Source organism: Salvelinus fontinalis, chromosome 11 (assembly GCF_029448725.1).
Source record: "Salvelinus fontinalis isolate EN_2023a chromosome 11, ASM2944872v1, whole genome shotgun sequence".
NCBI lineage: Eukaryota > Metazoa > Chordata > Actinopteri > Salmoniformes > Salmonidae > Salvelinus > Salvelinus fontinalis.
This window is the reverse complement of record NC_074675.1, coordinates 17,718,530-17,741,428: the sequence shown is the minus strand read 5'-3', so window position 1 is coordinate 17,741,428 and position 22,899 is coordinate 17,718,530. Positions and strand designations below refer to the sequence as shown.

The window sequence follows — 22,899 nt, the reverse complement described above, 5'->3', positions numbered from 1 at the left end:
AAACAAGTGTGTATTCGAGTCTGGATACACTCCAGCTCAAAAAGTTTGGCTCTGTTTTGCCATCTGCAAAGACAAGACATTTTAATTTAATAGATTTTTTAAAATATTAATGACAAAAACATGGTGTAGAAAAAGTGACTTAATTTTACCCATTGCTGTAGCCAGGATCCCCTGTTTTGGATGGATGTTTCTCAGGCCCTCTCTATACAGTGTGTGTGTGTGTCATCTAGATCAGAATGAGCTCACTGTGGTATAACAATACTGTCAAGACAAACAGAGGAGTCCACTCAGACTTCATTTAGGATTGAATCCCAGGAACTAAATGAGGCCACACACCGGGGGTCACAAATAACAATGAGCAAAAATAACCATCACTGACGAAAAACCTGAAGAAAAGAAGAGAGGGAGCAGCTGATGGAAGAGGGACAGATTGAAAGAGCGGAGAGATAATGATTGGGGAAAAGAAGTGATGAGGGGATGAGGTAGAGGGATGAGGGATAGAGAGACCAAGGGATCGGGGGGGATGGAGGGATAATCCGTGTCTCTTCCTATAATGAAGATGCCCGATACAGTCTACCCTTAATCCTTTAGGCCCAAATGTGCACGTGCACACACACACACACTGAATGATCCCAATACAAAAACGCTGTATGCTTTCTGTACACTTGTTCTACTCCTGAGACCCAGTGCTAAACTATCAAGGCTGGCTTTCAACGCTGCATACACTTCATCTGAGGCAGCAAGGTCGGATAATAGGGGCAGCTACGCAGAGAGAAAGAGAGAGCGAGCTAGGCAGAGAGAGAGAGAAAAAGAGAGAGCTAGGCAGAGAGAGAGAGAAAAAGAGAGAGCTAGGCAGAGAGAGAGATAACTGCAGTCCCAGAAAGAGGACAATGCCAGGAGCCAGGAAGTAGAGCATTCAATTAAGGGCATCGTGGCCTAGATGGTACACACTCCCACAATGCAGCTCTGCTTTGCCCTCTGTCCCTCTCTTATTTCCCCCTCTCTCTTTCCTACTGTGTCTCAGTTCAGCAGTGAGGTGTGGCATACCTGAAACACACCCGTCTGCAGCATCATATGAACACCTTGGCCCCCCCAGGCACTCACAGTGTTAAATAATTCAACAACAGAATGCTGCAGGAACACACACACGCACAGGGAAACAGGACACCAGGGATCAACACACGCACACTGACTAAGGCTTCCCTACGCGCCGCTTGGAGACATTACTCTGGGGCTCAGAAAGTGTTGTGTCAGTGTTCAGGTAAAGCTGGAACACAGGACACCAGGCCAGACAGAGCCCTGTGGCTCTACTATGGCCTCTATAGTGCTTAACTCCCAGCAGCTGCCTTTCATGACTTACATTAACTACTAATAGTAGCTCTATATATCCAAGCTATAGCCTACAGACTGGCTTGTGAGACTGATCCAAGTGATAGAGAAAAGTCTCCGGACTGACATTTTAAAACCGGCAGCAGCAATCAGCCCATTTGACTTTATGGACTGAGATTAAAAGACTCTGTTTCTTCTACGTGACACAGGAAGCTGCGCAGGTCCTAATCCAGGCACTTGTCATCTCTCATCTGGACTACTGCGACTCGCTGTTGGCTGGGCTCCCGCCTGGTGTTCAACCTTCCTGAATTCTCCCATGTCCCCCCGCACACTGCGCTGGCTTCCAGTCGAAGCTTGCGTCCACTACAAGACCATGGTGCTTACCTACGGAGCAGCAAGAGGAACTACCGCTCCCTACATTAAGGCTATGCTCAAACCCTACACCCCAACCTGAGTACTCTGTTCTGCCTCCTCTGGTCTCTTAGCCCTACCACCCCTACGGGACGGCAGCTACCGCCTAACCCAGTTCAAGATCTGTCCCTGCCCATCTTCCGAAAACATCTGAAACCCTACCTCTTTAAAGAAACTCTTAAATAATCCCACAGCAACCCCTATCACCCCCCCCCACACACACACACACACATAAAAAAATTAAATAATCTAAAACTTGCATTTGACTTTTTCCTCTCACTAGCTCTGACTTTGCTGATGAATACTTTAGAGAAAAAATGCACTTACTATGACTGAGATATGTGGTTGTCCTACCTAGCTATCTTAAGATGAATGCACCAACTGTAAGTCACTCTGGATAAGAGCATCTGCTGAATAACTAACATGTCAAAAGGAGTCAAAAGACGTGACATTCTGCTTGACTTGAAGCACCGTTTTATGAAGTGTTAATATCGCCTTATAAACATGCATACAGCTTAGAAATGCAGTCATAGAACATTATGAAACTGTATAGCAAAGCAATAAGGCACAAAAGACCAATGAGACTGCTGCCATGCCCTTATTTTGCGGTCAGTCATGTGAAGGACCCAGTAGCCTCTGTGGCACATCATCTGTCCATCTTTTTACGAGGTGAATAAAAACATTCATCTCTCATCCAATTTCTAAAGACTAGCTCATAGCGTGTGTCAGAGCAACATGTTGTGTTAGCCCAGCCCTAACCCCTATTCTATTTAACAGTATTTCTCCTCCCAGCTCTCCTCTTCACTTCTGTCCTCATCTCTTACCATTCCTCTTCCAATTCCCTCTCCTCCTCCTCTCATCCACTCTCTCACTCCTCTTTCCATTTCCTCACTTGTAGTGTTGAAAACAAGACTCCAATGGTCAAGAGACCGGAGCAAGTTAATAGACTATACAGGCAATGTCCCCGACTCCCCGCTGTGTTTCTTCCTTTCCTCTCTCTCCATCCCTCCCTCCTCTCCCCTTCTTTTTCCGCTGACAGAGAATTAAAAAGGGGAAAACACCAGACATCAGCAGGGGGGAGTTCAAAGGCTGAGGCTGAGCAGAACTCTGGTTAATGTGTTGCTATGGCGTTAACATGAAACGTCTGAGTAATATTTTTAGGGCAGAGAATTTTTTCCTGACCAAGAAAAATTCCAGGTGGAACCTGAGGCCAAGTGTGTGTGTGTGTGCCTGCCCAGATGGTCCTTTTGTCCAAGCACAGAGTGCTGGCCAAACACCAGATGGGAGGACAGATCCCTAAGCCCCACCACTGAGGAAACAAAAGTCAACGGTCACAGAGAAAGATGTCTCCTCCAGTAAGGTAGCTAGAAGATCAAGAGCTAGTGAACAACCAACAGAGTTGTGCAGACAAAACACCAGCATACACAAGAAAACCTGTCTTCAGTACCAGTGTGGTGCGCGTGTGAAGGAGATGAACAGAACCTCTGGAAATCCTTTGTAAATAACCCCAATCAGTGTCTTTGTCATGCTGTGATTTAAAAAAAAATGTAACCTTTATTTAACTAGGCATGTCAGTTAAGAACAAATTCTTATTTACAATGACGTCCTACCCCAGCCAAACTCTAACCCAGACGACGCTGTGCCAATCACGGCCGGTTGTGATACAGCCCGGAATCTAACCAGGGTCTGTAGTGACGCCTCTGGCACTGAGATGCGGTGCCTTAGACCGCTATGCCACTCGAGTCCACTGAATGGTGCTAGTACACATAGACACCATGGCAACACAGGAGAGACTTTAGCTATAAGCATAGAAACTGAGTGGCCCCTCAATAGTTTGTCAGTAAGACGCACACACCCAAAACGCACCTGTTCATACTTCCACCTGTTATGTGAATTCCAGGCACACAGTAGAAATTCCGATCTCCTCTTTGTTGAGTTCAGTGAAACTGACGGTTATGAAGAACAAGGATCAGACATGACCTTCGAGCCTAATTTATGCACTCTCTGCTCCAAATGGGCATACCTGGAATTCTGCAAAGGCCATCGTGCACACAGTGCAGAACCATGGTTCAACACTCCACAACCGTATTTATATACTCAATAACCATGACACATTGCCCACGGAAATGACCTGTTAAAAACTTGTAATAATTTTCATCATTTATTACCATCACTGTTATGCAACATGTCTGAACTGTTACAGTGGCCTATTCCAGGACCAGGAGGTTTTCCCCTGGCCCGCTAATCCGCTTTAAACCAACCATCCTCCCTCGATTCTGCCTGTACAGTCAACAAACTGTTCCTCTGTGCCAGGGGCACTGAGGTAACAGGCCAGAGAGAAAATGTGCTATAGGGTCTTCAAGAAGAGGCTGGGGTATTTTGCCAAGCATTTCATCTGAACAAGCTGTTCACATGGGTTGCAAATTAACCGTTATGATGCTGTCAAATCAAAACCAATCTTTCATGTATGAGGTTAGTAACACTGCAGACCTAATAAACCTAGTGATAAATAGTATTAAACCGTGGCCGATAAATCATTTTGAGTTAGATAAACACAGAAAACCATGATAACCACTCACCAATGGTCAAATATATTTTCATAAGGTCGGAGACTCAATTGATATCAGTGTTTAACTGCCTGCGTCTCCAAAAGGTCATTCCTACGATAGATAGCAGCACAACTGGAGCTGTCAGATCGGTGGGCGGGGAAGAGAAGGAGGATGAATGTAGTAGGTTAACCTAAACAATAGCCAAGACTGCATAAAACCAACAGAGACAACTGAACAAGACATGCGTAACCGGTTGTAAAATCATGGACTAAAACGCACGAGACCCCTTTATTTAGGCATAGGCTACTGTCTAGGTTTTTCTAAAACAGTTCCTACATAGGCCTCATAGCTTTCCTTAATTTCAAAGTGGGTAGCCTGTCACGCATAATATGTAATGGCATAGGCTAGCCTACAAAAAGTGATATTCGATATTTCTCTATCATAGCGTACCCAACGAACACTCGTTCTCATCCAAATAAATATGGGCTAACGCTAGCCTACAGCGTTAAATAGCTCGTCATAGTTAACCTAACATCTCTGCTGGCTTCCAGTTAAACCGGGAGCTGAACGGTCCCTAAACCGAAACGGATACAAAGTATCCAGCGCGAGAGTCCCGCTACATTCTGCAACAAAGTTTCAAAGGCCTACCAGATGTAAATTCATGCCCAATTAGCATTGACCACAATAGGGCAATTTGAAAATGTTATTAAGAAATAACACACTCACGTTCCGAGGATCTCTTTCAATTCAAATATTTTCTTGATGTCGTCGACTTGCTTTTTCCACGTCCCTTTCCCGGACTCTCCATTCTCCCGAGCCATGGTGGAACAGGGGAAACCCGGGGCAAACGATGCCAGTGAGTCTCAGCAGCCCCTCGAGATAATGCAGCTTTCCCACGCTTCGAGTTACTCTTCCTGCTCGTGGGGAGCAGACCCACGCGCATAGAATGAGCTAGGCAGGTTTTCGAGCTCGTGGTTTTCCCGCTGTATAAATGTCACCGAAGCTCTCGAAAAAGGTCTCCTGTATTCTTCGCTTATTTTTCTGTCTACAGCGTTCCGTTTGACCGACAACGAGCGTTCGCCGTCTGCGGTTGCACCTGCAGGGTTCAGCAGGTCTAGATGATCTTGACGTAAATTGTTTGGGGCTGCGTGTCACCTTTGCGCGATCGCCTTGTCTCTCTCTCCCCAAAAAGTATTCTGTTTTAATTAAGTCCTCTGTTGAGCCGTGTGGTGCGTAATGCGAGGAGTATTATTTAATCTAACCATGCTGATTGTGCCATCGGTTGTTATGGCAATGAGGGCGGGTAGGATGCTGCTCATCGCTCGACTTGACAGCGTTGCGCACAAGTGTGTGTGATAGTGTGTGTGTGACTGGATGTCTAGAGATAATTCGCATTGCACCAAAGATACGTTCAAGAAAGCAGAGTATTTGCAAACCATCAAAAACGTGTTTAAAAATAAGTAAATTATTTTGTATTGGCTTGTGTTTATTATGATGGATATTAGGCTGTACCAGGTCAGATGATGGAGTCTACATTGGGACCCATGCAACTTGCTGTGAAGTTTGAGAAAGGGTGTCTCCAGATAAAATGTGAAAACATGCCATATTACTATATCTTGATCAAATGAGTGCTGACATGAATGAGAGACAGTTGACCCAATTAAATGAAATTCATGGGCCCTAAAAAGGTTTAATGTTAGACACTATAATGGTCATATTATAATCTGATGTACTAAATACATTGGAGTTTGGGTGTTAATATTTAGATGGTTAAATACTCCCATCTCCAGCAAAGCAGTCTTGACTGCAGTGTCTTATCTGAAGGTGCTGTAATCCACCTTTAAAAAAAACACACAGGATAGTATCTTCCAGTCGTGAAGAGAATTACTGCAGACTGTTCTCATCTGACAGGCCTGCCAGAGCTTGTGTACAGGATAAAATAGAGTGTGTGCGTGTGTGAGAGAGTGTGCCTGCGCGTGTGCTCTAGACGCTCATGAGTATTCCAGCTGCAAACTACTGCAGGTCCCTCTCAGCTCAAGAAAATCTATTCTCCACTTACTCTACCTCTCCCTTTCTCCCTCCCTTGATTTTCAGCTCGGATTCAGCAAGTCTCTCAAGTTAGACTTTGCACATATCTGCCTTCTTCCCTCACAGAAGGATGATTAGTCAACCCAGGCTGAGATGTAGGCTAGGATATATGTCCATCTTGGCAAACTGAAGAGAGCGAGAATTGAAAAGGGGGGTAGGATGATAGACGTGTAGTCTCTCTTTCTATCAGCAGTCTGGCACCCACCTTTCCTCAGATGGCTGTGGCATCATTGACATCTTTTTGCACCCCACCCCAGGGGCAGTGTGCTGAAAACACAAGCCCCTGCCCCCAGGCTCAGATAATACAACACTGCAGCGCTCTGAACAATGCACTGCATCTGTATACAGGCTAGCATCTATTAGTTAACCAGCAATATCCTACCCCAACAGTGCATTGCTATCGCATTTTTTAACTATTCAAGACATAACAGAACATCCAGGCATTCATCCTAATGTAAATACGTTTCACGTGAATGGTGGCGTTGTTATCCCAGACCTCTGTCTCAGCCCAGGACAGCTCACCATCTCTGATGGTTCTCATTATAGGTAAACAGCTCCCCCAAGTGGACCCTAATACAAATGCCCTACTCTCTTTCTCAACTAGCCAGTCTAGTCATTGGGGCCAAATTACATTCCACTTTTTATCACATCCACTGTAGAGAAATTGTATAATCTACCAGTGAAAGTAGTATGCCTTCTATTTTAGTCTACCCAAAAACAGACTGACAAAGGGCACACACCAGCAATTTATTTCCCAATCAGAAAACCTTTCTTTGCCAGCACATAGAAAATTAGCCAATGACAAGAAACAAAATGAATTCTATAATAACACAGACAGAACTATAATGACCAGAAAGAGTAAGTAAGGAACTGGAATGTTTGAAAGAGTTGCACAGAGACTTCATGAGTAAACCTTTGTATTGGTATTACATACAGATGTTTAACGAAACCATCAGAAAGCACATGGAAAAATGTTTATTTGGTGTGTGTGAAGAGAGAAAGTCCAGTAGATTAAGTCAGAAAACTCTGACCCTTTGGGTATCTCCCTCAGAAATTGCAATCCCATGATGTACCTGCTATACACACACAAACCATGACACGTTTCTTCCCCAGCGCTGTATTATAAAAGTTGAGCATTTTTGATTCCTATACACAGACTCCTGTAACATACTCCCCCTTACCTTTACACAACGCTAAGTTACAGCATTTATATTTACATTAGACACACCGGGCCAATAGAACAGGAGCACTGCTTAGAACTCCCCTCTTAAATACACACAAACATGAGATTTAATGGGACTTTTACAGTGTTGCAGGTATACTTTTCTCCTCATTATGGTTTGTTGTGTTCGTTCTATTCAATACATTTCTATCTCCAGCATTCTGGATAGGCCTAAGGTGATGACCAAAAGTGTATGGATTCCATCAGAAGATTCAAGAGCTAATAAGGACAAACCTCCATGTGTCTAGTAGTCTCTGTGCTAACCGCTAACCTAACAGTTTTAGGGTTACTGTTATGCTAGGCTAACAGTCTGAGGGAACCGTCACCGTATAGAGACCCTGCTCCTCAGGGGCTGTCACTGTCGTACCTCTTCCTCCACCTCTTCCTCAGAGTCCTCTTGCTGGCGTTTCTTCTGCAGCGAAATGAGGGAAATAGTGAGATTATAAAAACTGATGCCGGAAAATGAAATTGTAAGACGGTCGTGGAGATTGCCAAAGGGTTGTTTTAAGATGATCTTAAACTGTGTGAACCACCACTGCCTTCGTTCTCACCAGTTTGAGGAAGTCGATGAGTTTGTATGCGTCCTCGCCGGTGGAGAGGTCCACAAAGTCCCTAGGGATCCGGTAGCTCAGACAGGGACTGGGCTGCACCGTCACATCACTGGTGGTGTAGCGGAACACAGGGCCTTCCTACAGATACAGACGTACCACAAACTGGTGTTATACACAGGGCCTTCCTACTGATACAGACATACCACAAACTGGTGTTAACACAGGGCCTTCCTACAGATACAGACATACCACAAACTGGTGTTAACGCAGGGCCTTCCTACAGATACAGACGTACCACAAACTGGTGTTAACGCAGGGCCTTCCTACAGATACAGACGTACCACAAACTGGTGTTAACACAGGGCCTTCCTACAGACATACCACAGGGCCTTCCTACAGACGTACCAAAAACTGGTGTTAACACAGGGCCTTCCTACTAGAGGTCGACCGATTAATCGGAATGGCCGATTAATTAGGGCCGATATCAAGTTTTCATAATAATCGGAAATCAGTAATTTTGGACGCCGATTTTCCCGTTTAATTTTTTTTACACCTTTATTTAACTAGGCAAGTCAGTTAAGAACACATTCTTATTTTCAATGACGGCCTTGGAACGGTGGGTTAACTGCCTTGTTCAGGGGCAGAACGACACATTTTTACCTTGTCAGCTCAGGGATTCAATCTTGCAACCTTACGGTTAACTAGTCCAACGCTCTAACCACCTGCCTCACGAGGAGCCCGCCTGTTACGCGAATGCAGTAAGAAGCCAAGGTAAGTTGCTAGCTAGCATTAAACTTATCTTATAAAAAACATCGCATATCATCGATACAGTGCGCATTCGCGAAAAAGGACTGTCGTTGCTCCAACGTGTATCTAACCATAAACGTCAATACCTTTCTTAAAATCAATACACAGAAATATATATTTTTAAACCTGCATATTTAGCTAAAAGAAATCCAGGTTAGCAGGCAATATTAACCAGGTGAAATTGTGTCACTTCTCTTGCGTTCATTGCACGCACTTTCAGGGTTTATGCAACATGGTATATAGGGGTATATTGGGCCGCCTGGCTCGTTGCGAACTAATTTTCCAGAATTTTACTTAACTATGACATAACATATGACATAACATTGAAGGTTGTGCAATGTAACAGGAATATTTAGACTTATGGATGCCACCCGTTAGATAAAATACGGAACGGTTCCGTATTTCACTGAAAGAATAAATGTTTTGTTTTCGAGATGATCGTTTCCGGGTTCGACCATATTAATGACCTAAGGCTCGTATTTCTGTGTGTTATTATGTTATAATTAAGTCTATGATTTGATAGAGCAGTCTAACTGAGCGATGGTAGTCACCAGCGGGCTCGTAAGCATTCATTCAAACAGCACTATCGTGCGTTTTGCCAGCAGCTCTGCTGTTTATGACTTCAAGCCTATCAACTCCCGAGATTAGGCTGGTGTAACCGATGTGAAATGGCTAGCTAGTTAGCGTTTCAAACTTCACTTGCTCCGAGACTTGGAGTAGTTGTTCCCCTTGCTCTGCATGGGTAACGCTGCTTCGAGGGTGGCTGTTGTCGATGTGTTCCTGGTTCGAGCCCAGGTAGCGGCGAGGAGAGGGATGGAAGCTATACTGTTACACTGGCAATACTAAAGTGCCTATAAGAACATCCAATAGTCAAAGGTATATGAAATACAAATCGTACAGAATGAAATAGTCCTATAATTCCTATAATAACTACAACCTAAAACTTCTTACCTGGGAATATTGAAGACTCATGTTAAAAGGAACCACCAGCTTTCATATGTTCTCATGTTCTGAGCAAGGAACTTAAACGTTAGCTTTCTTACATGGCACATATTGCACTTTTACTTCTCCAACACTTTGTTTTTGCATTATTTAAACCAAATTGAACATGTTTCATTATTTATTTGAGGCTAAATTGATTTTATTTATGTATTATATTAAGTTAAAATAAGTGTTCATTCAGTATTGTTGTAATTGTCATTATTACAACAACAAAAAATTCAATCAGACGATTAATTGGTGTCGGCTTTTTTTGGTCCTCCAATAATTGGTATCGGCGTTGAAAAATCATAATCGGTCGACCTCTACTTCCTACAGACGTACCACAAACTGGTGTTAACGGGATAATAAGCACAGAAAGACTTGCACACATGAACAAACATACACATGCATATGTATAACAAAGCCACAGCCTGTGTCACATATTTGTCACTGACCTGCTGGGCTGTGTCACCCTCTTCTTGATTGGCTGACAGGCTGTTCCCGGAGGTAAGCTCCACCCACGTGAACAGCAGTGAATCTGTCACCTCACCAAAGGGGTTGAGATCGATCAGCCACACCTTCCCCTGTCGAAGACACACAGCGTCAAAGATGCACATACTCGTAGAAAAGCCTGGGCTACAACCAAACAGAGGCAGGAAATAATGGCTGGAAATATAAATGACAAGACTTACCCAGCTATCTCTGTAGACATCCAACACAACTGTAAAACAGAAAATATATTGCATTACTCTTATTACAATATATTCTAATTATCACACCACACTGAATCCCACTCACAGTCCTCATCCAGGAACTGATACTGGACGTGTTGGCTGAAGAACTCCTGGATGGAGTGGCAGATCTGGGCTTCCTGCTTAGAGATGTGGTGGTAGTACTGGGTATAGTCTCTCTGGGAGATCCCTAAAGAACACACACACAGCTCTCAGAACAAATCTTCAGTCCACACAACAGCCCTAACGCTTGCCACACTGTCTTGGGAACAGTGCAAGTGAACACAGGCTCTCTGAATGTGGCTGAGGGAGGGTGAGAGTAAAGGTGAATGGTGTGTTAACCTCTTCATACAGTACTTACCGATCAGCTTGTTCTCTTTGATGAAACACCTGAACTCTCCACCAGGTAGCAGCTCACTCCACTTCCTCAGGACCAGCTGAACTCAGGGGTATAATACAACACTATTAAACAGTGGGAAGAAAAGGTGTGTGTGTGTGTGTGTGTGTGTGTGTGTGTGTGTGTGGGGAAAAGGGAGTGTAAGCAGGTGAGTACGTGTTAAATACCTCATAGTTTATGGCTGGATTCGGAGAATCCTCGTCACTGCTGTGAAGGAATCTATAGAGGGAGATTGTTACACTGACCATTCGGTTCTAGACTCACATTAAACTCACACTTGCATTCACACAAATACAAGAGTAGTAAGCTTCACACACATGCACAAATGCTCCTCATTGGCCCCTTCCCGCGTGAAAGCTTTGTACCAAATCAAGTGCTGGACGGTGCTGTAAGTCCTCCACCATGCCAGAGCTGTCTGCCAACTGGGCCCATTATCAGAACGCCCTAATGGGAGCAGTAAATCAACGATGAAGCAATCTCACCAAACCTCTTCCCAGCCCACTGCTGTCAGAAAGGCTGACTCACTGCCTGCAGTGTTTTCCCACGGCGGGTAGAAAACCCATCTATACTTAACAAAAATACAAACGCAACACGCAACAATTTCAAAGGTTTTGTTGAGTTACAGTTCATATAAGGATTGAAATAAATTCATTAGGCCCTAATCTATGGATTTCACATGACCAGGCAAGGGCGCATCCATGGGTGGGCATGGGATAGCATAGGATGTGGAGGTCCTGGGCTGGCGTGGTTACACATGGTCTGCGGTTGTGAAGCCGATTGGACGTACTGCCAAATTCTCTAATACGACGTTGGAAGCGGCTTATGGTAGATAAATGAACATTCCTGCAAGCAGCATGCCAATTTCATACTCCCTCAAAACTTGAGACATCTGTGGCATTGTGTTGTGTGACAAAACTGCACATTTAAGAGCAGACTTTCATTGTCCCCCAGCACAAGGCACACCTGTGTAATGATCATGCTGTTTAATCAGCTTCTTGATATGCCACATCTGTCAGGTGGATGGATTATCTTGACAAAGAATAACATGCTCACTAACTGGGAAGTAAACACATTTGTACACACAATTTGAGAGAAATTAGCTTTTTGTGCACATGGAACATTTCTGGGATCTTTTATTTTTATAACGGTAATTGACCGTTAACGAACATAAACACGTTTAGCATCTCCAGGCCTCCACTCATACAAGCCACTGATCTACATAAAAAAAAGTAGACCAAATTCATTTAATAAACACCATCACAAACCTTAAATGTCTTAGAAATCAAAACATATATGGGCTCCATGATGCGACTATAGGCTATTGATGGTGTGAGAAAGTAGCAAAAAAGCTTGCCTCAGACTGCACACGCTGTTCTCTCATCCAGTATCATCATATTTTCACCCATCAAATCAAAGTTTATTGGTCGCGTACACATATTTTGCATATGCTATCACGGATGTAGCGAAATGCTTATGTTTCTAGCTCCAACAATGCAGTAAACAGTGGTGACCCGTCATTCAGATATATATATAGTTATTGTTGTTGACTGTTTTGCATATTATTTTGACATTAATACGTGTCACATCAGGTTGCAAATAATGTTTTTTTTATTTTTTATTATGGAGTTAATAAAGCCACATACAAACATGATGTGTTTTTTGCTTTCCTGAGTAAGGCAGCTCCAAAATGCAGGTGTTTCAGCCTAGCTCAGTGCTTTCTGTGGTGAAGGGGCAGCCAGCGGAAAATACAGAGCGTAGGGGTTGGTAATGTTCTCTAGTTGCGCCGTGATTGGCTCAGTGTTCTGTCACTCATCGGGACACTACATCACCAGAAAATCTACAGGGATAGCTCTCAAATTCAAGCCCCTTGGGTGCTGCCATATATTTACATTAGAAGCACCCATACAGGAAGGCTCAAGGTCATTGGCCAAAGATAAAATTACATCAAATCAAGTTATATCTACAGTAGCTTTGATTGGACTGATCATGTCAACATCATACTTTCAAAATCTTAGCTAGCAAGCTAGAAAAGCAGTCATCATGCATCAAGTCAACGATCTACTGACAATCTACTGTCATATGAAGAGAAATTAAAGATAAAGCGTATCGGTACTCATCAGCCATAAACATAACACAAGTTCGAAATCGCAAATTCAACAATGAGTGGTTTGGAAGGACTAACTGCACTAATCAGGACTAATCAGTGGCTAACTGCAAGCGTTGCAGCCATCACTAGCCAGCTATTCAGTGGAGAGGGTGTATGGTCCAAGTCTGGGTTTAAAGGTCTCTTTTCCATGCTTAAAAAGGACAGCAAAAGGTTGAATACATTGGCCATACTGTCAATCCAGCATGATTTCTGGCGCGCTCAAAACAACTGGAAAATAGGCACTGGGAAATCTCAGACTTCAGTGAGTTCAAGACAACTGGGAAGTCGGGGAGAAAAAAAAATTCCGACTGGGAAAATACGATTTGAATGGTTATCCAACTTGGAATTCCAAGTCGGGAACTTGGGCCTCTTTCTAGAGCTCTGACCTGAAAATCACTGACGTTATGATTCAACCTTGTCGTGGTCCCCCCCGCCCCCCCAGAGTTCCCAGTTGTCTTGAAAGCACCATAAATGCAGAGTTTGATGACAAAATGTGTCCACAGTCGCGCCACCTTCCTGTTCAAGTGAGCACAGCACAACAAGGTGAGTCCCAAAATGTCTTATATGCTGCTGCTGCATAAATTATGTAATATGCTAGGGAGAAAGTATTACTTTCTTTGCTACAGTACACATAAGTGTATGCTGTGTAGTAAGCTGTTAGTAGCCCATGTGCCTCACCCTAACAATTTGGTCCCTTTCCCCCTCATAACTTACTTAGCCTACTGTTCTGACTTGGTGGTGCACATGTAGCCTATAGCCTGTTTTAGAAAAATGTCATAATTGAATTTTGTAAGAGCTTTCATTGTCTGTTTACAGTGCATTCGGAAAATATTCAGACTCCTTGACTTTTTCCACATTTTGTTAAGTTACAGGATTATTTTAAAATGTATTGGTTTTTTTTACTCATCAATCTACACACAATACCACATAATGACAAAGCAAAAACGGAAATAGCACATTTACAAGTTCAGACCCTTATTTAGTATTTTGTTAAAGCACCTTTGGCATCGATTACAGCCTCAAGTCGTCTTGGGTACGACGCTACCAGCTTGGCACACCTGTATTTGGGGAGGTTCTCTCATTCTTCTCTGCAGATCCTCTAAAGCTCTGTCAGGTTGGATGGGGAGCGTCACTGCACAGCTAATTTCAGGTCTCTCCAGAGATGTTCGATTGGGTTCATTCCGGGTTCTGGCTGGGCCACGCAAGGACATTCAGAGACTTGTCCCAAAGCCACTCCTGCATTGTCTTGGATGTGTGCTTAGGGTCATTGTCCTGTTGGAAGGTGAACCTTTGCCCCAGTCCTTAGATCCTGAGCACTCTGGGTCAGGTTTTCATCAAGGATCTCTCTGTACTTTGCTCCATTCATCTTTCCGTCGATCCTGACTAGTCTCCCAGTCCCTGTCGTTGAGGAGTGGCTTCCGTCTGTCTGAAGCTACCATAAAGGCCTGATTGGTGGAGTGCTGCAGAGATGGTTGTCCTTCTGGAGGGTTCTCCCATCTCCACAGAGGAACTCTGGAGCTCTGTCAGAGTGACCATCGGGTTCTTGGTCACCTCCCTGACCAAGGCTCTTCTCCCCCGATTGCTCAGTGGCCGAGCAGCCAGCTCTAGGAAGAGTCTTGGTGGTTCCAACTTCTTCCATTTAAGAATGATGGAGGCCACTGTGTTCTTGGGGACCTTCAATGCTGCAGATATTTTTTGGTACGCATCCCCAGATCTGTGCCTCGACACAATCCTGTCTCAGAACTCTAACGACAATTCCGTTCGACCTCATAGCTTGGTTTTTCCTCTGACATGCACTGTCAACTGTGGGAACTTATGTAGACAGGTGTGTGCCTTTCTAAATCATGTCCAATCAATTGAATTTACCACACGTGGACTCCAAATCAAGTTGTAGAAACATCAAGGATGATCAATGGATACAGGATGCATCTGAGCTTAATTTTGAGTCTCATAGCATAGGGTCTGAAAACTTACGTAAATACATTTGCAAACATTTCTAAAAACCTGTTTTCACTTCGTCATTATGGAGTACTGTGTATAGATTGATGAGTATTCATATTTATTTAATCAATTTTAGAATAAGGCTGCAACTTGACAAAATGTTGAAAAAGTCAAGGGCTCTGAATACACTGTATGTAAGATGAGCCTTAACTAGAATACAGTATATACACACATACGAAGTGGTTAAAACAGTGTGTAAACAATTATTCTCAATTTAATCATGTCTTCACTAAAAGTTTGGAGCGTAGCATAAGGTAACCAGTCCATTCAGTAGTCATAATAATCCAGTCCACATTCAAAGGGATAACTAGAATTTGTTTAATTTTATAGGCTAGACCAATTATGTCCCAAAGACATTTGAATTGTTTACCGTGGCTTAATATGCGGTAGGCTATGTATTGTAAAAAGGCACAAGCATTTAAAAATATATATATATTTTCCGGGCTTGGGCTAATATATGGGTATGGGTGTTTTGAGTGAATCATCACCTTAGAAAGCGCTGTCCATTTTGTTGTGTTTTGTTTGAAACAACATCCACAACCATGTTTTTCCCTCAGTTTCAACCTGTTGTTGAACTTTCTCCAAACTGATCATCACAGTGAGGTGAGTTTTAAAAACATGATATGTTTGATGTGATTTTCCATTGCATTTGCATTGATGTCAGAGTGGTTAGAGGAACAATAGAGCCCTAAGTACCAGACCATTAGGACCTGATGTAGGGACAACAGAGCCCTGAGTACCAAGCTATTAGGACCTGATGGAGGGACAACAGAGCCCTGAGTACCAGGCCTTTAGGACCTGATGGAGGAACAATAGAGCCCCGAGTACCAGACCATTAGGACCTGATGGAGGGACAATAGAGCCCTGAGTACCAGGCCATTAGAACCTGACGGAGGAACAATAGGGAGCTGAGTACCAGACCATTAGAGCCTGATGGAGGAACAATAGAGTCCTGAGTACCAGGCCATTAGGACCTGATGGAGGAACAATAGAGCCCCGAGTACCAGACCATTAGGACCTGATGGAGGGACAATAGAGCCCTGAGTACCAGGCCATTAGAACCTGATGGAGGAACAATAGAGAGTTGAGTACCAGACCATTAGAACCTGATGGAGGAACAATAGAGCCCTGAGTACCAGACCATTAGGATGGAGGGGCAATAGAATGCTGAGTACCAGGCTATTAGCGAGCTGAAGGTTAGTGAGTTGGGTACTATCAACGTATGTCCAGAGTGCATAATAGGAGATTACGTGACTCAACGGTCACCTGGAATTTGACTGCAGTCATGACCCATGACTGTCGGTGTGGCGGTAATACAGTCAATGCAACAGCCCTAGTGAGAATGTGAGTGCGTGGAGGGGATTCTTACGGCTGTGTGAGGTCGTGGGTGATGAAGTCAGAGCTCTTGAAGAGCAGGAAGATATCGCTCAGACTCTGACACTGCAGGGAGCTGTTCAGAGCAATCCAGTTAGCATCCTGCAGGAGAGAAGGAAACACACACACACTTATTCACTCAAAATCAACACTCAGACAGACACACTGTGGACAGTATTTTAACCTTATATTGATGGTGTTAGAGGGTTGCGTGTCTCACCCGCGGTGCACTCCAGTTCAGTTTGGGAAAGACACACCCACCTAGGGTGTTGATGGACTCCAGCACTTTAGAGTTGAATTCTGGGAACTCTGGAGCCTGGAACACAAAGCATCACAACAAATCTCCACCTATTCACTGTATGCATATCATATTACAAACTTGACAAAAGTTATATGCAGATGGATTGATCATATTTAACATTATCTACATTACTTACTGTTACAGTGGTGGTTGTCTCATCATCTGACCACTAATTTTGTTGAGAGAAGAAAATTTAATCGATCAGTAAATCAAACAGCCAAGCATTGAGCATAAAGTCTGCCTTTTCAGTCTCAACTTTACTAGAGAGCGAAATGGAGTGCACCTCTGTCTGGAGCAAAATTACCTGAACGTCTTCCTCCTCTGAGTCACTGTCGTTGGTCTGGTTTTGCTGAGTGTTGTTGTCCCTGGAATGAGGCGAGATTTTATCACTGAGTATTCCAAGGGCAATTCCAACAGAATTACGGTAAAAGAATACGCTGAGAGTCAGATTTTTCACTTTAAAATGTATGCCAAAAAAACCCATTGATTTCAAAGTTTTAAAAATCCATAGAACTCAATGCACAAGGACTACTTTCAACAAATTCCACAGACACTTATACAAAAACGCATTTACAGGAAGAACTGTGCAGATAAAGTTTGGCAAAAGAATAAAACTGAGGGAGATTTTACCATAATTATGTTATCACTTTGCATCTGCACAATTTTTTTCCAGTATGTTTTTTTTTTACTGTGTAAATTTTTCAAAGTAGTCATTGTGCATAACGTTTTATGGTATGTTAAATTTTGAAATCAATGTTTTTTAAAATTTTAAATGCATTTTAAAATGTGTGTATTAGAGTAATTCTGTTACCGTGGAATTGCCCACAAGTGACCGTGTATGGGAATACAGGACACTAGATGTATGTGCTTTAGGGGTAAGTAAAGTTACACTTACCCTCCAGATACTACTAGTGTTCCATCGTCCAGCAAATAATCTATTACATTCTGAGGCAGTGGGAGAATCAAACTGAAAGAAAGATAACACCAAACATTAGGCCTACACAACACAAACTATCAGACTAGTATTGACCAAAGATAAGAGAAAACAAACAGTCTCAAAGGTAGAGATTGACCTGATGCAATATCAATATGACAACATCACACAAGCATTTACACCTGGCACTTCTAACAGATTAAAATGTTTTAACAGTAAAGGACAGGTGTGGTTTGTGAGAATTCACAATTAGCTAATAAAAGTAGTTTGGCTGTGTTAAAATATCAGACGCACACGGGTATATATCTCTCTCTCTCACACACACACACACACACACACACACACACACACACACACACACACACACACACACACACACACACACACACACACACACACACACACACACACACACACACACACACACACACACACACACACACACAATTGGCTAACACAGCTTGCTAGCTAAACAGAAAACTATACGTTAGCTACCCAAATTATAGCACAACCAGTGTTTTTTGAGAGTGACGAGATCAACAACATATCTGAGACTGTGCTGGTCAAGTTAAGGAGTTCACCTTTTGATAGTATGCTTCTTAAATATCGGATACCAGACCGAAAACTGACAATTTACAACTTGCTCCTTCTTCATACTGCAAATGATTTACCGGAAGTGAGTCCAGCCACATATAGTTCCCCTAAGAAAAAGGCGATTGACATTGGTTTCCATGTAGTTTACAACCTTTCCATAACAACACAATTATAATGGCTTGTAATTATTACCAATATTTAATTGAATTATAATTCAGGTTAGGTTATCTGGAATGGTTGTAGGCCGTCTCTAATGTATTATAATATTTTTCAGGAGAGGGAGATTATTTTTGCGTTGCACACGTAGGCGTGATCAATGTTGGGGGCTTGAATTTTTTTTCCCTCAGGGAGTTTTCACTTATTTAACTTGACTTGTGACTAAAACCACTTAATCTTCATGTGAGTACTGAACATGTATCCAAGTTAGAAGTAACTATGCTTTAAAAAATATATATTGATTTGTTTTAAGAATATTTACATAACAGCATGTGGGGCTTGCTAGGAATGAGTTAGCGGACTAAATTCCTCTCCATGGTGAAGGATGTTTAAAGTTAATCAGAAACTTCCCTCACAATGGTGCGGAGAAATTAGCTTGGTAGCTAGCTAATTTAGTAGTCTGATTAATCAGGCTGTAATAGACATTTACTTGGTATAGTAAATAGCTAACTAGTTAGCAAAGTTACAGCTTCAAACTAATGCCTACAAAATAGCGTGAATGTTATTTTCAAGCCAGAATGTTGAATCCAATTACATCAACTTGCTCTACCGGTTTTCTGTGCGGTTTGTCAAAACTAACGTTGTTTACCCAACATTTTAGTGAGCTGGTAGTTAAAGTGTTCAGTTCAGCATCGAGGTAAAGTTCGTTTTATGTGGGATATTAGGTTCTCTCGTCAATAACTATTTAACCAAGCATGCCATGAAGATTTTATATTCTTAATCTAAAAAATTGAAAACCCGAATTAAAAAAAATTAAACAATGAAAAATTCCCCAATTAAAAAGGGTGTAAATATTCTCCATCCACCCCTGATTCAGAATATACAATTTTCATTGTCATGGCCAATATACAATTACCTAGGTGCCAAACTGAATCATAGAGTACCACAGTATGAGTCGTAATACCCATAAAACCTAGCTGTCAAACAGGGAAATGGTTCCAATATTTTTTCTACCATTAATTTTCCCCCTAAGGGATTTTAGAAACATTTAAAATAAGGGCTGTGTTTCGGGTAGGCTGTGTTTTGATAACCGTGTAAATCTCTCTAAGACAAGATGACGTCTTGCAAGATGTCTACTTTGACGTTAACTAGCATTTTTGAATCAGAGTAAATAAAGCCGAATACATAAACAAAAGTGAGATACATGTTGATCAAAATGTCATGCCAGGCCTTATTTTAAGGGATTCTAAAATCCCATATGGGGAAAAATGAATGGTGGAAAAATGATTGGAACGATTGATTTTTAAATGTAATTTTATTCAACATTCTGGCTTGTAAGGAACATTTTTATATGATTTTGCAGGCATTTGTTTCAGGTTGTATATACCAATTTTATATATATTTTTTTTTTTACAAATTATATATTTTTACCTTTATTTAACTAGGAAAGTTGGTTAAGAATGAATTCTTATTTACAATGACAGCCTAGTTCGGGGGTAGAATGACAGATTTGTACCTTGTCAGCTTGGGGATTTGATCTAGCAACCCTTTGGTTACTGGCCCAATGCTCTAACCACTAGGCTACCTGCCGCCCCTAATCAGACTAGCTAGCTAGATAGCTTCTTCAGTCATGCTGCTATCAACTTTCTTGGTTACTGGCCCAATGCTCTAACCACTAGGCTACCTGCCGCCCCTAACCAGACTAGCTAGCTAGATAGCTTCTTCAGCCATGCTGCTATCAACTTTCTTGTGTTGGACAATAAAAGTTGGTAAAACTGGCCTGCAATGAAGTTTATGTATAACTATCTGCATTGCATATATCTCTATTAATTATCAACTCATGCATGTAATCAAAAACATTTCTGGATTTGGGCAGACAAACGAAATCCTCCATCCATTTCCCTGAGAACAGTACTGGAAATATGAGCAACCCTCCCAAATCGACAACCATACCTCACATTGTAAAAGAGGAGGTAGATATGATACAATAACATGCACATTGTGTGGTGTAAATGCCTATCACAAGAGTCTCTAAGTTTAGCAATATCACAGTACTCAACGGTATTCTCTTCAGGTCATTGCATCCGGGAAATGGTTGAAACTTGAGAAGACCACCTATGTGGACCCTGTTGGAAACACAAGGTATGGAACAGCTCAATGAGTTCCATAAGCGACTTTTGATAAACACCTTTTTTTCCCTTCTCCATTTTACAATTCATTTTTGTCTTTCAATAGAACTTGGGAGACTACGAAAAGGACAACCAGACAGGCCAATGCAGCAGATGGTGTGTGTACATACATTTCATACTGATGGATAAGCAGTGACATTATAGAAATTTATTCCTGTGTTTTATTCCAGGTGTGGGGATCATCGCCCTTCTGAAGAGGACCCTCCACAAAGACTGCGTTGTCATGGTGAAGCAATTCCGTCCACCAATAGGGTGCTGTACCCTAGAGTTCCCTGCAGGTGACATGGGTTTACAGTCACATCTCAAAACTCTGTTCAGACGCAGTGTATGTAGGCCTGTCATTGCTGTATTTTGCCTGCTGTGTTCTGATATCCGTGTTTGCTGTCTATGGGTGTTTTTGCTGTTGCTCAGGTCTGATTGACGAGGGTGAGAGTGCAGAGATTGCTGCTCTGCGAGAGCTGAAGGAGGAGACTGGTTACAAGGGGGAGGTGATAGGAGTCACCCCAGGTAAGGTCTTATGAACACACACACGCTCAAAACACAGGGCAAATTTTGTCCATGTACCAGTTCCATCAGCGAAGACAAATTCAATATGCCTGTGATCTTCTGAGTTGCCAGTTTTATCATTGGGCATGTGAGAGTGCAGTATGATGTCAGTGACTAGTGGGGCAGTAACACACAGCAGATTACAAGTTTGAACTCCCCTTCATCCCCCCTTTCCTCTCCCTCTTGTCCTAACCTCGCAGTGACTTGCTTGGACCCTGGTCTCTCTAACTGCACCACACAGATCGTCATGGTTAACATCAATGGAGACGACCTTGAAAACACCAACCCCACACAGCAGCTGGGTAAGTTAGGGGTCACACTCTAGGAATGTTATGAATCTGTTATGATTTTTTTTAAATTAAATAAAATTTATTGTCAAGCTGATATGTATTGTACATGTTGTCCTAAATGTGTACTTATTTCTCTGCTTTCCTCCCTCTTTTACTCGTTTCCAGGTGATGGAGGTAAATATTATTTTCTTTATAATCACACTTTTAGTTATTTTTCCACTATTAGAATAACATTGAACTAAATCTTATTCTGGCCTCTGTTTTACTTCCAGAATTTGTTGAAGTTCTCCTTCTACCTCTTGATGAATTCCAGAGGGAAATTGATGGTGAGTAACGATTTGAAGTTTCTTCTTCACAATAACACAATTTTTAAGTCATAATGGAATCCAATTTGAGACAGAAAAGCATATTATTACTGTTATTATATTCTGCTAGTGATTACCTGAAGAGATAATATTTGCATGATTCCCCCCCTCCTACAGACCTGATCAAGAAGGAGAAGATTGTGGTGGACTCTAAGGTTTACATCTACGGCATGGGGATGTCCCAGGCCTTCTTTAAACCTAATGAACTCCGAGTGCTCAAACAGTGAGAGAAGGGTGGAGAGAGTAGACGAGATGGATGGGAATAGAGGGAGAGGGTATTAGGCTTCTGACTCCTTTTGTTGTAGTCTCTCTGTTACACTACGAATATGGACTAAGCCAGGGATGAAACTGTCAACAGGGTGGCCATTTTGTGGCTTTAAGCTGTTGTCTTGGGGATCAGTCCATGAGATTCATGGAGTGTTACCCTACAGCTTGTATGATCCAAGACCAACCGCTTTTATTGGTATTATTCTCTCTTTATATTGAGGTATGCGCCATACGTCTATGCACCTTTACCTGTGGGGATAGTCATAATTAGATACCATATTTGTGATTAATGTGATATTACATGCTGTCTGATAATACAAATTCTTACACTGATAGGAATATAATTGCTAAATGATAACTGTGAGTACATACTAGAACATTCCTAACTTTCACTAACTCAAATGACTAAGCTTCACTGTAAAATACATTTTAAAAGGTACTGTTATAATAATGTGCCTTGAAAGATGTTACTCGCAGCGGCAATACTTTTGTGCATTTATGTTGACATCCATTAGTTCACACCAATGCTCTGTTAGACCAAGGTATAGGTGTAGATGTCTCCTTACTGGTATAAGGCTGACATGCAGATGAGCCTCACATTTTATTTAGCAATTATCAGTAATTGAATTAACTTGATGTCAATAAACATGTTATTCTTATAGCAACATGT

The 22,899-nt window shown here is 42.3% G+C and overlaps 3 protein-coding genes across 4 annotated transcripts in view; 1 reads left to right on the top strand and 2 right to left on the bottom strand.

Moving 5' to 3' along the window:
* The window catches only part of LOC129865202 (calcium/calmodulin-dependent protein kinase type 1D-like), a 59,969-nt gene extending 54,317 nt beyond the window's left edge, over window positions 1-5,652 (bottom strand). Inside the window, exon 1 of the mRNA XM_055937774.1 lies at window positions 5,016-5,652. Within this exon, the coding sequence (XP_055793749.1) occupies window positions 5,016-5,110 (95 nt within the window). The 5' untranslated portion in view covers window positions 5,111-5,652. The remainder of the gene's footprint in view (window positions 1-5,015) is intronic.
* Window positions 5,653-7,105: 1,453 nt separating this feature from the next.
* Window positions 7,106-18,513, bottom strand: LOC129865200 (cell division cycle protein 123 homolog). Of its 2 annotated transcripts, XM_055937770.1 has the most exons (13): window positions 18,404-18,513; window positions 17,784-17,855; window positions 17,193-17,253; window positions 17,025-17,057; window positions 16,808-16,903; window positions 16,583-16,689; window positions 11,234-11,285; window positions 11,031-11,106; window positions 10,737-10,859; window positions 10,631-10,659; window positions 10,394-10,522; window positions 8,151-8,288; window positions 7,106-8,011 (listed from the first exon to the last, which is right to left on the bottom strand). In XM_055937770.1, exons 1-13 carry the CDS (start codon window positions 18,475-18,477, stop codon window positions 7,955-7,957), a joined length of 1,047 nt encoding a protein of 348 aa, XP_055793745.1. In that variant the 5' UTR covers window positions 18,478-18,513; the 3' UTR covers window positions 7,106-7,954. The 2 variants fall into 2 exon arrangements, with proteins under 2 accessions (XP_055793745.1, XP_055793746.1); XM_055937771.1 differs by lacking the exons at window positions 7,106-8,011; window positions 8,151-8,288 and adding an exon at window positions 8,443-8,583.
* Window positions 18,514-18,705: 192 nt separating this feature from the next.
* Window positions 18,706-22,890, top strand: LOC129865201 (ADP-sugar pyrophosphatase-like). Its single transcript, XM_055937772.1, has 10 exons — window positions 18,706-18,815; window positions 20,449-20,545; window positions 20,647-20,714; window positions 20,808-20,857; window positions 20,932-21,039; window positions 21,173-21,268; window positions 21,508-21,609; window positions 21,763-21,771; window positions 21,870-21,923; window positions 22,080-22,890. The coding sequence occupies exons 2-10, from the start codon at window positions 20,495-20,497 to the stop codon at window positions 22,187-22,189; spliced, it is 648 nt and encodes a 215-aa protein (XP_055793747.1). The 5' UTR covers window positions 18,706-18,815; window positions 20,449-20,494; the 3' UTR covers window positions 22,190-22,890.
* The last annotated feature ends 9 nt before the right edge of the window (window positions 22,891-22,899 follow it).

Excerpts from the sequence above, each read along its gene's own strand:
- LOC129865200 (XM_055937770.1), bottom strand. The coding sequence starts at position 18,477 with ATGAAGAAGGAGCAAGTTGTAAATTGTCAGTTTTCGGTCTGGTATCCG. Across the intron at positions 17,254-17,783 it reads ACACTAGTAGTATCTGGAGG|GGACAACAACACTCAGCAAA; the intron begins GTAAGTGTAACT and ends GCCTCATTCCAG. Across the intron at positions 10,660-10,736 it reads TCAGTTCCTGGATGAGGACT|TTGTGTTGGATGTCTACAGA; the intron begins GTGAGTGGGATT and ends TCTGTTTTACAG.
- LOC129865201 (XM_055937772.1), top strand. The coding sequence starts at position 20,495 with ATGAGCAACCCTCCCAAATCGACAACCATACCTCACATTGTAAAAGAG. Across the intron at positions 20,546-20,646 it reads CTCACATTGTAAAAGAGGAG|GTCATTGCATCCGGGAAATG; the intron begins GTAGATATGATA and ends TATTCTCTTCAG. Across the intron at positions 21,040-21,172 it reads TACCCTAGAGTTCCCTGCAG|GTCTGATTGACGAGGGTGAG; the intron begins GTGACATGGGTT and ends GCTGTTGCTCAG.